General features: G+C 38.9%; 1 protein-coding gene across 1 annotated transcript in view; it reads right to left on the bottom strand.

The window, feature by feature from the left end:
* LOC144979427 (protein amnionless-like) overlaps positions 1-13,224 on the bottom strand; it is a 53,147-nt gene that overhangs the window by 19,926 nt on the left and 19,997 nt on the right. Inside the window, exons 5-8 of the mRNA XM_078926074.1 lie at positions 12,282-12,440; positions 9,953-10,049; positions 1,820-1,905; positions 1,045-1,171 (exon numbers count right to left, since the gene is read on the bottom strand). Of these exons, the coding sequence (XP_078782200.1) occupies positions 1,045-1,171; positions 1,820-1,905; positions 9,953-10,049; positions 12,282-12,440 (469 nt within the window). The remainder of the gene's footprint in view (positions 1-1,044; positions 1,172-1,819; positions 1,906-9,952; positions 10,050-12,281; positions 12,441-13,224) is intronic.

The following is a 13,224-nucleotide window of genomic DNA, read 5'->3' as shown; positions in this document are numbered from 1 at the left end:
TGGTGTGGTGGTGGTAGGGGTGATGTGGTAGTGGTGGTAGGGATGATGATGTAGTGGTTTTGGTGAGTGTTTTTTTTTTATTCAGTGATGATAATAGCAATTTGTCAAAAAGGAGGAAAATTTCTCGGTCTATCGATCAAACACAAGCAAAGAAACATAGTAGTCATTCAGCTTATAGAACCCAAGAATCTCTCAAATTTAAAGCCATAGTCCAATCACAATTGCTTTGTTCTAATATATAATCTCTATATACCAGATGATAAAATGGATGGTTGCGAAAGAAAGAATGAGAGAGAGAGAGAGAGAGAGGGGGGGGGGGGGAAGAGACTTCTTTACCAGAATAACTTATGTATTGACCTTTTAAATTCTATATATAAAAAAAAAAAAATTTTAAAGAAGAAAAGAGAAATAGACAGAAAGGCAAAGAGGGGAAAGAGAGAGAGAGAGAGAGAGAGAGAGAGAGAGAGAGAGAGAGAGAGACACACACACACACACACAGAGAGAGAGAGAGAGAGAGAGAGAGAGAGAGAGAGAGAGAGAGAGAGAGATTAAAAAGGCAATAGGTACCTAACAACAGGGGAAAAAATCCAGACCCATTTGCCCCTCCCCTTCCCCTTCAACCATCAAGAACACCACTGGTCTTCTGTGTCAATTGTGACATTTGGTGCCATACTGTCTGGCCCATAAAAACGGGACCGTCACTTAATTTCATGAGACTGAGCACAGCTGTCAAAATATGACATAAGAAATAGTGGTGATTTTGTGGTTTTGGGGAAATTGTTTGACACGGCAAATTTGAAAAAAAAGGAGGAAATGTGATCGGATGGGCGGAGATAAACTACCATTTAGGCGGAAATCCGCCCGGAAGATTCTCAGCCCTGATTTTCCACCAAAAATAAACCTAACCCCCCCCCCCCCCCCCCCCCCCCCCCGAAAAATTGGAGTTGCCACGTGTGAATGTGAAAACAAAAAATAAAGTAATGTCCAACTGTCGAAATGTAGTGGAATTTGAAAAGAAATGAAGAAGGAATCAGTTCTACACACCTTTATCTATGTCCTGTTTAATCCTTCTGGCCAGAGTTGCACTTTTCTCTCCAGTATCATCATTGAAAGTCATTTGTAGAAACCCATTATAGGTCAGAAACAGTGTCATGTTGATGTCTCTCTTCACCTGTTGAACATTTAAATGGACAATAAGGGATAACTTGTTGTCGGGGTGTTACGGTCTCCATAAGATTTTAAGTACAGGGGTTCGAGTCAGAGAATAGAAAGTTTGGCTATGTGCCATGAGGAAAGGAATTTTGCCCACATTTTCCTCTGTTCATTCAGCAGTGATTGAGTAACTTGGTCTGGTTGATCTGGATGAGAGTACTTTGCGTCATCAGACTGGAATACGCACTCAAATGGTAGAAACCAACGCTTGCTGTCCATAGAACGCTAAAGAACCCGCGATAATTTCCAGCTCCTTGAGCCACATGGCTCTGAAGGACCCATTCTAATTACATAGAATACAGTTTATGTCTTATTTCACTAAGTTATTATGAAATAAATATTACAAGTCAATGACTCATTTCGATCTGACTTAAGTTGGAATGAAAATTGAAGCAAAGGAGGGATTATTATTAATTCTAGCATTGATTTATTAACCAATTATTCCTTGATTACCCTAGGAAAGCAAACCATTTTGAATAGACAGTACCCCAGATACAGATTTCAATCTCCCTTTCTGAAAATATAGTTGCTCATTGTGAATCGTTTATGGTCAGTGATAAATTTAATAGGTTTGCCCCATAGTACAACCACAATAATACTTGAATACCTCTTGAGTGTAAAAGTTGGTTGTGATCAAGTTTCTAAAAGCCGCATGGTCATAGCCATATCCTCTGGTCATATTCAGAACAGCCCCTATTAAAAATTGTACACAAAACAACGTATTAGTTTGATTATCTTAAGTGTCATATAGGAAACTGTCTACTTGCTTCTCGTCTCGTATGTAGGTTGTCTTGTAGCAAACGTCAAGCAGTGGTCAGTGACAGACGCAAAACTCTGGCCCTTGTGATGAGTCCTTGGGTAAGACGGGCACATTAAAGCCTTAACTCCACTCGACGTGTGAGTAAATTGGCAGGGGCTTTAAGCAGTGACGATATTGTAAGTGTGCATAGAAAAAAATATAAGCAAGAATTTACCATACTTGGAATAGATATGAGTTCGGCTTTCACCACCTTTGTAGAACCAAGTTGTTACCAATCCTTGACTCATTTTTGGACAAAGATCACGTCATAAGAACCTATTATCAAATACTACATTACAATTTGAATCCGGCAGAGAATTAACAACAATATCAACCTCAATTGGACCCCCTCAAGGAGACAGCTTGAGCCCAATTCAATTCGCGATATCCCTCGAATCGGCCATGAAAGAACTAAGACCAAAATTACTACCAACAAAGAAGATCACACGTGAATTAGTATCCGCAGGTGATGCGAACTACTCTTTGAATCAGAACATCAAGCGAAAATATACACGCCAATATATCAACTATCTACCCTAGAAGCATGGAATCTAAAAGTGAACAATCCAAAACAGAACATACAAAAATTAATAGAAATTAAAATAATTGGAAAAGTGTACGTAAAATAGGCAATTTGTTCAACGAAACTGAAGATATCAGAAAACGAAAGCAGCTGGCCACTGATGCATTCAACCAACTTGTAAATTTGTGGAATAGATATAACATAATCAGTGAGAATAATGAATACAGATTTAGGAGGCATTGGTTATTCCGATATTGACATATAAATGTGGGACTGGGGCCTAACAACAACAAAAGAACTTAGAAAGTCTCGATTCATACCACCGCAAACAAATATTGAGCATTTATATAGCGCAATATCCACTTAACGTGCTCAATGCGCTTTACAAGGGGTCCCTGGTCAACAGCAACATTTAACATGTAAACGAGACATGACGCCTGTTAGGCGATATTACAATTTTTCGGACAAAGACAACGCTGTTAACGGCCAGGTACTCATTTTACAACTGAGTACGGTGAGAGAATGTGAGTAAAGAGTCTTTTCCAAGGACTCAACTATGCGCCGAGCGAGGCTCGAACCCAGGACCTTTCGATCCGAAAGAGAGTGTCATACCACTAGACCAAATATGTCGCGTATTTGGAAACTATCGGCCAGAGACAATCACAAATACTGATCTCTATGAAAGAACCAGGGTCCAACGCCTGAGTACAAAAATAACAGCGATGGAGGCTATTTGGTCACATCTTATGTCGAGAAGATAACATCCCAGCCCAAACTGAAATGACAGAATACTTCCTTCATGGCAACAAATATATGCAGGGAGACCACCAACATCAATAATAACTAACCTGAACCAGGATCTCTCTCTATTAATATATTATCAGAAATCAGGCCGAATTAATCCCTGAAGAACTAAGAAATATTGCAGTGCCCTAAAGTCACAACAAGATCTTGACAGCCTCAAAACCCTGGCACAGGACCATGACCAATGGAAACAATTAACAACATGGATGTAGAGAGCAGCTATACTAATCGACAATGACTGAATCATACAGCAAGCGTCATTCAGACTGTGAGGCTTCTCTACTACTACATATATGTTTTAAAAAAGGAATCTAACAGGCGATGGGATTTACAAAAAGGAAGGTTGGTTTCTTATGACCTGCAGAAAAAATAGATTTTAAACAATGTGAAGTGAATCGAGCATGGGAAATCAAAGGAAATGAGCTATATAGATATTTATACTCATTTTTTACAAGCCATTCAAACAAAATTCCGACAACAAATACTGTGTTTCAAATCTCACGGAATATCAAAGGTGTACCGAGAAACACCTTTCTACATTTTGGCCAAGGAAAGTCTACTTCATATTATGTATACTGATCTATTAAAATTACCCCTAACCTGTCAAAATCTTAAACCTAAGACGTTTTGGATTTCAGACTTTATTTTGAGTCGGTTACTTTAATCGATTGATATAATATTAACCAGTAGATTTTTGACCAACGCGGGATTTCTGACCACGCTGACAAATAGAATAAAAGAAGTTGACACCCTCTGTTCTTTGTTATAGTTTTACGACTTCTATGTGTGTGATTAGTTCTCACTAGATTCACTCAATCAGACTATAAATGTGAAAGGTTACACATAATTTTCTGTGGTGGCACTTTAGATCCAACGTGTAGAACTAGTGAGTATTTTACTTAAACACATACCATCGAAGTAATCCCGTGTAGCTTGCTTAGTTTAGCACTACCATAGAAAATGAGATTAGCGGAAGAGTAGCGTCCCTTGATTGGACGTCACCGGCGGAGAAGTTATTTGTAAACAAACCGAAGCTTCGTCTCCAACTACAAGATTTATATTTCTTTAGTTTGTGGCGACCAGTTCTGTCAGGGCTTCGCAAGAACATTTGTCTTACATTTTAAGCACTACGACGCACTTCTATTGTATTCAATGTTTACTTCCGGTTTTTTAGTCTTGTACGGTTCGTCCTCTGATCCATACAATCAATCCAAGTTCTATCCACTATTAAACGTTAGCAATAATCTATACACGGATTTTGTTATTACTTTATTGTATCATTACTGACTATTTCTACATTGGTGACCCCGACGCGAATACGTAAAATGGTTCAACCAGATCTCTCACAACAAGTCGCGAATTTGACAGGCCAACTACAGGCTCTTGCTGCTTCCACCAACTTCCGTGAACAACAAATCAACTCTGTCTCCATCAAGCTCCCGGAATTCTGGACTAAATCACCGGAGGTTTGGTTCGCAAGAGTGGAGGCACAGTTCAACACCAAGAAAATTACTCAGGATCAGACAAGGTACGACTATGTTGTCAGTTCTCTTGACATAAATACTGCAGAAGAAATTCAGTCACTGCTAGTAAACCCACCACATCTTGATAAATATGGCAGCTTAAAAAAAGCCTTGATCAAGACCTTCGGCAAATCCCAGACCCAGAAAGACACAGAACTCCTTAATCTTAATGGTCTTGGTGACAAACGCCCAACTGCTCTACTGCGCAAGATAAATGCACTGAATGATGACCCTGTCACTCTGAAACGTGCATTATATTTCTCATGAACCTTCCCCCGGACATTCGAGGCATTTTAGCCGGGCACAATCTTACAGACACAGAAAATTGGCTGAGGCAGCTGACAGGATCTGGGAGACACGCATGTCCGGTGTGCAACATATTTCCTCATCACCATTCCTGACTTACCCTCAGCAGGATGTAACAACCACACGACCACAGTCAGAGGAGACTGTTGCTGCAATTAAGACAGTCCGCCAATGTGGACAGCCTCTTCAACATAGCATGCCCAACTCTATTTGCTATTATCATCAACGATTTGGACCAGACGCCCGTCACTGCCAAGATTGTTGTAAATTTTCCAGTTTACTCAAACTCAAAGGAAACAATCAAAACTTGCCTTCTTCGGGAAACGCTTCGGCTGGTCGATGAACGTGGAATCGGTCAGCAATCCAAATTCAAACACGTTTTCCATTTATGATAGACGTTTGGGACAATCTTTCTTGATCGATACTGGTGCTGATGTTTCTGTATACCCCGCCTCAAGTCAAGACCGCAGAACATTAACACCTTCTATCACACTCTCTGCTGCAAACGGAACATCAATCAAAACCTGGGGTAAACGCACCATCACTTTAGAAATAAAATCTAATCAAGTCCTCAATCACGAATTTTACCTGGCAGATGTGACACGTCCCATCCTGGGTGCGGATTTCTTTGTTTCTAACGCCCTGATAATTGATCTAAAAGGAAAACGACTCTTGTCTATGGACAACATTTCTGTTCCACTTAAATTTACTAATTCACCCATAAGCCTTGCCGGCCTCTCAGTGCACCCAAGTACTGCATACTCTGACCTCCTTCAACAGTTTCCAGACCTTGTCATTCCCCAGTTTAACTCATCTCGCAACAAACACGGCGTGGAGCATCACATAATCACCAATGGGCCGCCCGTCCACGCTCGAGCGCGCCGTCTCAATCCAGAAAAACTGACTGCAGCAAAGGCTGAATTCTTCAAGATGGAGCAGATGGGAATCATCCGTCGCTCTAAATCAGCATGGGCATCCCCTCTACATGTAGTTTCCAAATCGGATGGCCAACTGAGGCCTTGCGGTGACTACAGACACCTCAATGTTGTGACCAAAGATGATCGGTATCCTCTACCTCATATTCACGACTTCAATAGCCGCCTTTCTGGATGCAACACCTTTTCCAAGATCGACCTGATTAGGGGCTATCATCAAATTCCTATGGCAGAGTCGTCAATTCCAAAAACAGCAATCATTACGCCATTTGGGTTGTGGGAATTCGTGCGGATGCCATTTGGCTTGAAGAACGCTGCCCAAGCATTTCAAAGACTCGTGGATGGCATTTTGAGAGACATAGCTTTCGCTTTCGTCTATGTTGACGACATTTTGATTGCCAGTCATTCACATAAAGAACATATTGAACACTTACGGGAACTTTTTCAACTCCTCTCTACAAACGGACTTGTGATCAACAAGGCGAAATGCGTTTTCGGTGTTAGCGAGTTGGATTTTCTTGGCCACCGTGTGACTGCTGAAGGGATTCTTCCACTACCGGACAGGGTGGCCTCTCTACGTGACAGTGCCCCTCCCACTGACCGTGCTGGCCTTCAGCGATTCCTTGGCTTGCTAAACTATTACCACAGATTTATCCCACACGTGGCAGACTTCCTTGCCCCACTACATTCTCAGGCAAGTGGCAAAGGACAATCCATCGTGTGGTCTGATGACTGCAATACGGCGTTTGAAAAGGCCAAGGAGGCTTTGAAACACGCTGTTCTCCTTCACCATCCCCTACCAAATGCCCCAACAAGTCTTACAGTTGACGCTTCCAACTCAGCTGTCGGTGCACAACTTGAACAAAAGCAAGGTCATAACTGGGTCCCGCTTGCCTTCTTTTCTAGGAAGCTCTCAGCCACAGAAAAAAAATACAATGCGTTTGACCGCGAACTGCTCGCCGCTTACAGCGCTGTCAAACACTTCAGGCATTTCCTGGAAGGTAGGGCATTTACATTATTCACAGACCACAAACCACTTGTCTCCGTTCTCATCAGTCAAACTGACCGCTCGCCTCGACAAACAAGACACTTGTCTTACATCGCCGAATTCACCACTGATATTCAGCATATCACAGGTCAATTTAACGTGGAAGCTGATGCCTTCTCGCGTTTTAATATTATGACGCCCACAGACTCAGGCATCTGTTCCATTACTGATTTCACTAAACTTGCATATGACCAGGTTCACTCACAGGAAATGAAATCTTATCGCAAATCTACCACAGGTCTTACACTTGAGAACATTCCATTTGGTTCATCCACAGTCTTGTGTGACACTTCAACAGGCGCAACACGCCCCATTCTTCCAACGTCATGGACTCGACAAATTTTTGACTAAATTCACGGTCTCTCCCACGCCGGCGCACGGCCCACACAACGCGCCATCAGTCAACGTTTCGTTTGGCATGGGATGAAAAGAGACATACGTAAATGGTGTAAAGAGTGTCATCATTGTCAATCTTCCAATGTGCATAGGCACACCCGAGCACCATTTGTCGACCGGCCACTACCAACGAATCGATTTAGTAGCCTCCATGTTGATCTCGTTGGACCACTACCCATCAGCCAAGGTATGACTTACTTGTTTACAGTCATCGATCGCTTCACGAGGTGGCCAGAGGCAATTCCTCTTCCAGATGCTCATGCTTCTACCTGTGCTCAAGCTTTGATACACCATTGGATTTCCCGATTTGGTGTTCCTCAAAACATTACTTCCGACCGTGGCGCACAATTCACATCGGCACTTTGGACAGAGTGCAACAGGTGTTTGGACATCAACGTCAACCGAACAACCGCATATCACCCTCAAGCAAATGGGATGATTGAACGATTCCATCGCCAACTGAAGGCAGCACTGAAAGCCCGGACCACAGGCACTAACTGGTATTCGGAGATACCCATTGTGTTACTGGGGTTCGTACATCCTGGCGAGAGGACTCTGGCTGTTCCCCCGCTGATTTAGTCTACGGTTCAACCCTTCGTCTTCCAGGAGAGTTTTTTTCGTCGACTGGTCCTGAAACATCTACACCAAAGTCAGAATTCGTTCAGCGGCTACAAAACACAATACGTTCCATGAAACCACCACCCCCCAAGTTTCACGGCCAACAGTCCACATATGTGCCATCCAACCTGGCATCTACTGGTTACGTTTATGTGAGAATTGATTCGCACAGACATCCGCTCCAGCGTCCATACGACGGCCCTTATCGGATTATTGACAAAAGGGACAAATATTTCATTTTGGACATGAAAGGTCGCTCTGAAAACTGCACACCTCTCACACTCAGACACTAACATCAGCCACACAACAGCCAACCCAAAACCATTGACATTACCTCATTCAGATGACACGCAACTGAAACGCGTGAATTCGACCCCTGTCACGGGACGCCTGGCGACAACAACTCGATCAGGTCGAGAATCTCGGCTACCACCAAGATTCCGCTTAACAACTGTTGCGCCCCGCTGGGGGAGGGGTAGTGTGGCGACCAGTTCTGTCGGTGCTTCGCACGAACATTTGTCTTACATTTTAAGCACTACGACGCACTTCTATTGTATTCAATGTTTACTTCCGGTTTTTTAGTCTTGTACGGTTCGTCCTCTGATCCATACAATCAATCCAAGTTCTATCCACTATTAAACGTTAGCAATAATCTATACACGGATTTTGTTATTACTTTATTGTATCATTACTGACTATTTCTACAAGTTTTCTCCGTTATGAAATGTTAACAAAATATGATGTAGACTATAAATTAAAAATAAAAGATATTGATAAAAAATACAATACGATGAGACAACCCTTCCTATACTTATTGAACTTCCCGCTAATGATTGGTACTATTAATGGCGATAGCGTCTGTCGGTTGTCAAGACGCGACTTCCAACAAAGGGGCGCAACTCTTAAATCTGTTTTGAAATCTCATTCCCTATTGTTTACATTCGGACAATTGTTCGAGACGCGTGGTTATGTTCCCTTCCACTAGGTGTCTATTAAGTCAAACTTTTCCGGCCAGAATCTGAGAGGGCGTATTGTCAGTAAGTGTGTGACAAAATAGTCCATTCATTATGTAGGGGTGTAAGGGTTGCTCCATTGATTGAAATACCTTTACACTTCATTACTAAATTTAAGAAGAATAAGAAAAAGAAGCCAACACTTGGATAGCATTGAATTTCATAATTAAATATGACGTTGGATATCACAGTAAAAATTCCATTAAAACAATGTGAACGCGAAAATATTTGGCCTATTAGCATTTCAAAATAATATTGACAAAGAATTGTATCAATATGATTTTATTTTTAATATGGTGACTAGTCTATGGTCTATATATATATATATATATATATATATATATATATATATATATATATATATATATATATATATATATATATATTAAAAGATTATGTCTTATTTGATCATCATCGTTCACTACTTGACTTGAACAGGTTTCTAAGCAGAATATTTAATGGTGGATTAAATTATACTTGGAAACCATACGTTATTGTTTTTTGAGTTTTTATAGCTAAAAACGCTTTTCATGGGGCTGCATGACAACCATGTCCCTTAACATAAAGGACGAGACATTATTTTTTTTTCTCCATACAGATGACGCTGTTACTGGCCGTGTACTTATTATACACCTGAGTACAATGAGAGAATGTGATCAAAGAGTCTTTCCCAAGCACCCGGCGCTTCTCACTGTAGGACTGGAACAAGGGACCTACAGGTCAGAAGACAATACCAAAAGGTTCCACATATAAAAGATTGAATTCAACGTCATACCACACATTCTACAGCAAGCTCCCATTGGCTCGATGGTCTTCTTACATCTTGGACGACTGCAGGTTTTCCGGACATGAGTACATATCTTCTTGAAAATCTGATTTCCAATAGAAATGCAATTAGAATAATATAACAATAATTAAAAATAATAATAATAAAATAATAATAATAATAATAATATAATAATAATAATAATAATAATAATAATAATAATAATAATAATAATAATAATAATAATAATAATAATAATAATAATAATAATAAAAATAATAATAATAATAATAATAATAAAATAAATAATAATAATAATAGTAAGAAGTAGTAGTAGTAGTAGTAGTAGTAGTAGTAAGTAGTAGTAGTAGTTAGTAGTAGTAGTAGTAGTATAGTAGTAGTAGTAGTAGTAGTAGTAGTAGTAGTAAGTAGTAGTTAGTAGTAGTAGTAGTAGTAGTAGTAGTAGTAGTAGTAGTAGTAGTAGAGTAGTAGTAGTAGTAGTAAGTAGTAGTAGTAGTAGTAGTAGTAGTAGTAGTAGTAGTAGTAGTATAGTAGTAGTAAGTAGTAGTAGTAGTAGTAGTATAGTGATAGAGTAATAGTAGTAATATAATGATATAATATAATAATATATAATAATAATAATAATAATAAAATAATAATAATAATAATAATAATAATAGATAATAATAATAATATGAATAATAATAATAAAAAATAATAATAATAAGTAATAATAATAATAATAATAATAATAATAATAATAATATAATAATAATATATAATAATAATAATAATAATAATAATAAAATAATAATAATAATAATATAATAATAATAATAATAATAATAATAATAATAATAATAATAATAATAATAATAATAATAATAATAATAAATAATAATAATAATAATAATAATAATAATAATAATAATAATAATAATAATAATAATAATAATAATAATAATAATATAATAATAATAATAAATAATAAATATAATAATAATAATAATAACAATAGCAATAATAATAATAATAATAAATAATAATAATAATAATAATAATAATAATAATAATAATAATAATAATAATAATAATAATAATAATAATAATAATAATAATAATAAACAGGTGCATGCTTAAGCTACTCAGAATAAAATGGATGGATAGAATAAAAAATGAAGAAGTATGGAAAAGACCACAGCAGAAACCAGTGGGAGAGGAAACAGGAAGAAGACGATGGAGGTGGATTGGACACACGCTTAGAAAGAACGACTCCACTATAACAAAGAAAGTATTGGACTGGAACCCTCAGGGCAGAAGATCAAGGGGAAGGCCACGAGGAACATGGAGAAGAATTAAAGAAGCTGATATACAGAGAAGTGGTAAGACCTGGAATGAGATTAAAAAATTAGCTCGGGATAGAGAAGGATGGAAACTGTTTGTCTGTGGCCTATACCCTGACCCAGGGTGAAAAAGGCAATGATGATGATGATGATGAAGTCAGTCGCGTTATCTGAAATTTTTACGAAGAGATATAACTTGAAAAGTGGTCCTTGTGGGTTTTTTTTTTTTTTTTTTTTTTTTTTTTTTTTTTTTTTTTGGTTTAAAAAAAAAATTCCCTCAGTATTGCTTCGCTTCAAATTCCGTATACATGGATATAGCGGGACTTGGCGACAACGGGGATTTTTTTTGTTCGTCCCATTATCCCCGTTGTATCCGAGTTCCACTGTGGTATGTTATCGAAAGGTAAAGATGAAATCAAACAAAAGTCTCGAAACTGAGACTTATATTTAATCAATTTTTCTCTCGACTTTTAGGTTCCCAGTCTCCAAAGAAACACTGCCCTTCTTGTATTTAGTGCCTTACAGTCTTCAACTATTTTGGACTAGGAGCTAGAAATTGAATCCATAGCCATGAATAGGAAACTTGAGCTTAATTTCCACTCATAATAGTGAACTTTCAGAGCCATTTCCTTGCTTACCTTTGGATATCATCTATCGCTGGTCTATCGTAAAGTACTTTCCACCAGACCCGGCTACACAATTTCTGTCAGATAAAACTCTCGACTTCAACCTGAATCGATTTTGGTCCCTTTGGATGTGAGGCGACCTTCTACCAACTGAGCTTTCGGGTCATTCATAATTGTGGAGGGGGGGGGGGGGTATTATTTCTTAAATTGCAAAAAGTTTAAATTTCGGTTTTCTTTTTATTACTTTTATTCTAAATCCACTTTTCAGGATCCAATTCATTCCGACATAAAACCATATTGAGACGATGGGTCATATTTGACAAGCAATGTGAGGTGGACCTGCTCATAGCTAACGTTTGATTGTCTTACCTGGAGCTGGTCGTTTCCACACGCACAACCTCTCTTGTCATCACATGCTTTCCGTGTGATTTTGAGTTGTGTACTCGACAACGGCTCGTCTGAGGTTTTGAACATTCGACTCCCGTCTTCATTGGTGAGGTATGTTGCAAAAGAAGAACTTGTGAAGGGCTGCATGGGAATGATGATAATAGAAATAATGTTATCAGTTCGATGGTTATTAACACGAAAACACATCGCATTGTGTTAAATACTGGTGCAATGGAAACTACAAGATTCAGCTGAGAAGTTCACTTGCACAATTCCAATGAGATGTCCGTGTCGTTTTGTCATTCACGATCCTAATTTGACTATCCCAGCGCAAATATTTTTCTTTTTTTACAAAGTAAAGGGATAGCCGTAATCAAGTATCTGAACAAGTGTGAATGAAAGGTGCCGGACAAAGCAAGAAAGAAAAATATTTTTTTTAAACATCCCAAAAAACAATCAGTCGAGTGGGTATCGAACCTCAGCCTTCTAATTACCGTGTCAGACGAGCTATCATTACTCCTCAGAGGTTCCCGATAGGGTGGAGTGTTCCAATTCGGGCTCCTAAAATCGCTTCTCAGCTTATTGACTTCTATTGGCCGCACATTGAGAGTAGTGGGGTGCACGGTTCCGGTTTCGGTTTCGAGTTTCGCGAGACCGGGTTTCGAGAGACCGAACATCGCTTGTTGTCGAAACTTTAAACCGAGGCAGGCAGTATCATTGGGCTAATAGTAATATGGCTAGCACTATTCAGTATCAGATACTGAATAGCGGTTTTGCACTATTCAGTATCTGATACTGAATAGTGGTTTTGTACTATTCAGTATCTGACACTGAATAGTGGTTTTGCACTATAATATGGTGTTTTATTTTTCCGAAACCTAACAAAGTTATGGGAAGAGGGAAGCTGTGGGAGTGAATATGGGAC

The sequence above is a fragment of the Berghia stephanieae genome, chromosome 1 (genome assembly GCF_034508935.2).
Source record: "Berghia stephanieae isolate SIO BIC M18660-M18661 chromosome 1, UCSD_Bste_1.3, whole genome shotgun sequence".
Taxonomy (NCBI): Eukaryota; Metazoa; Mollusca; class Gastropoda; order Nudibranchia; family Aeolidiidae; genus Berghia; species Berghia stephanieae.
The sequence above is the reverse complement of the archived record's forward strand: the minus strand, read 5'-3'. Positions and strand labels throughout refer to the sequence as shown.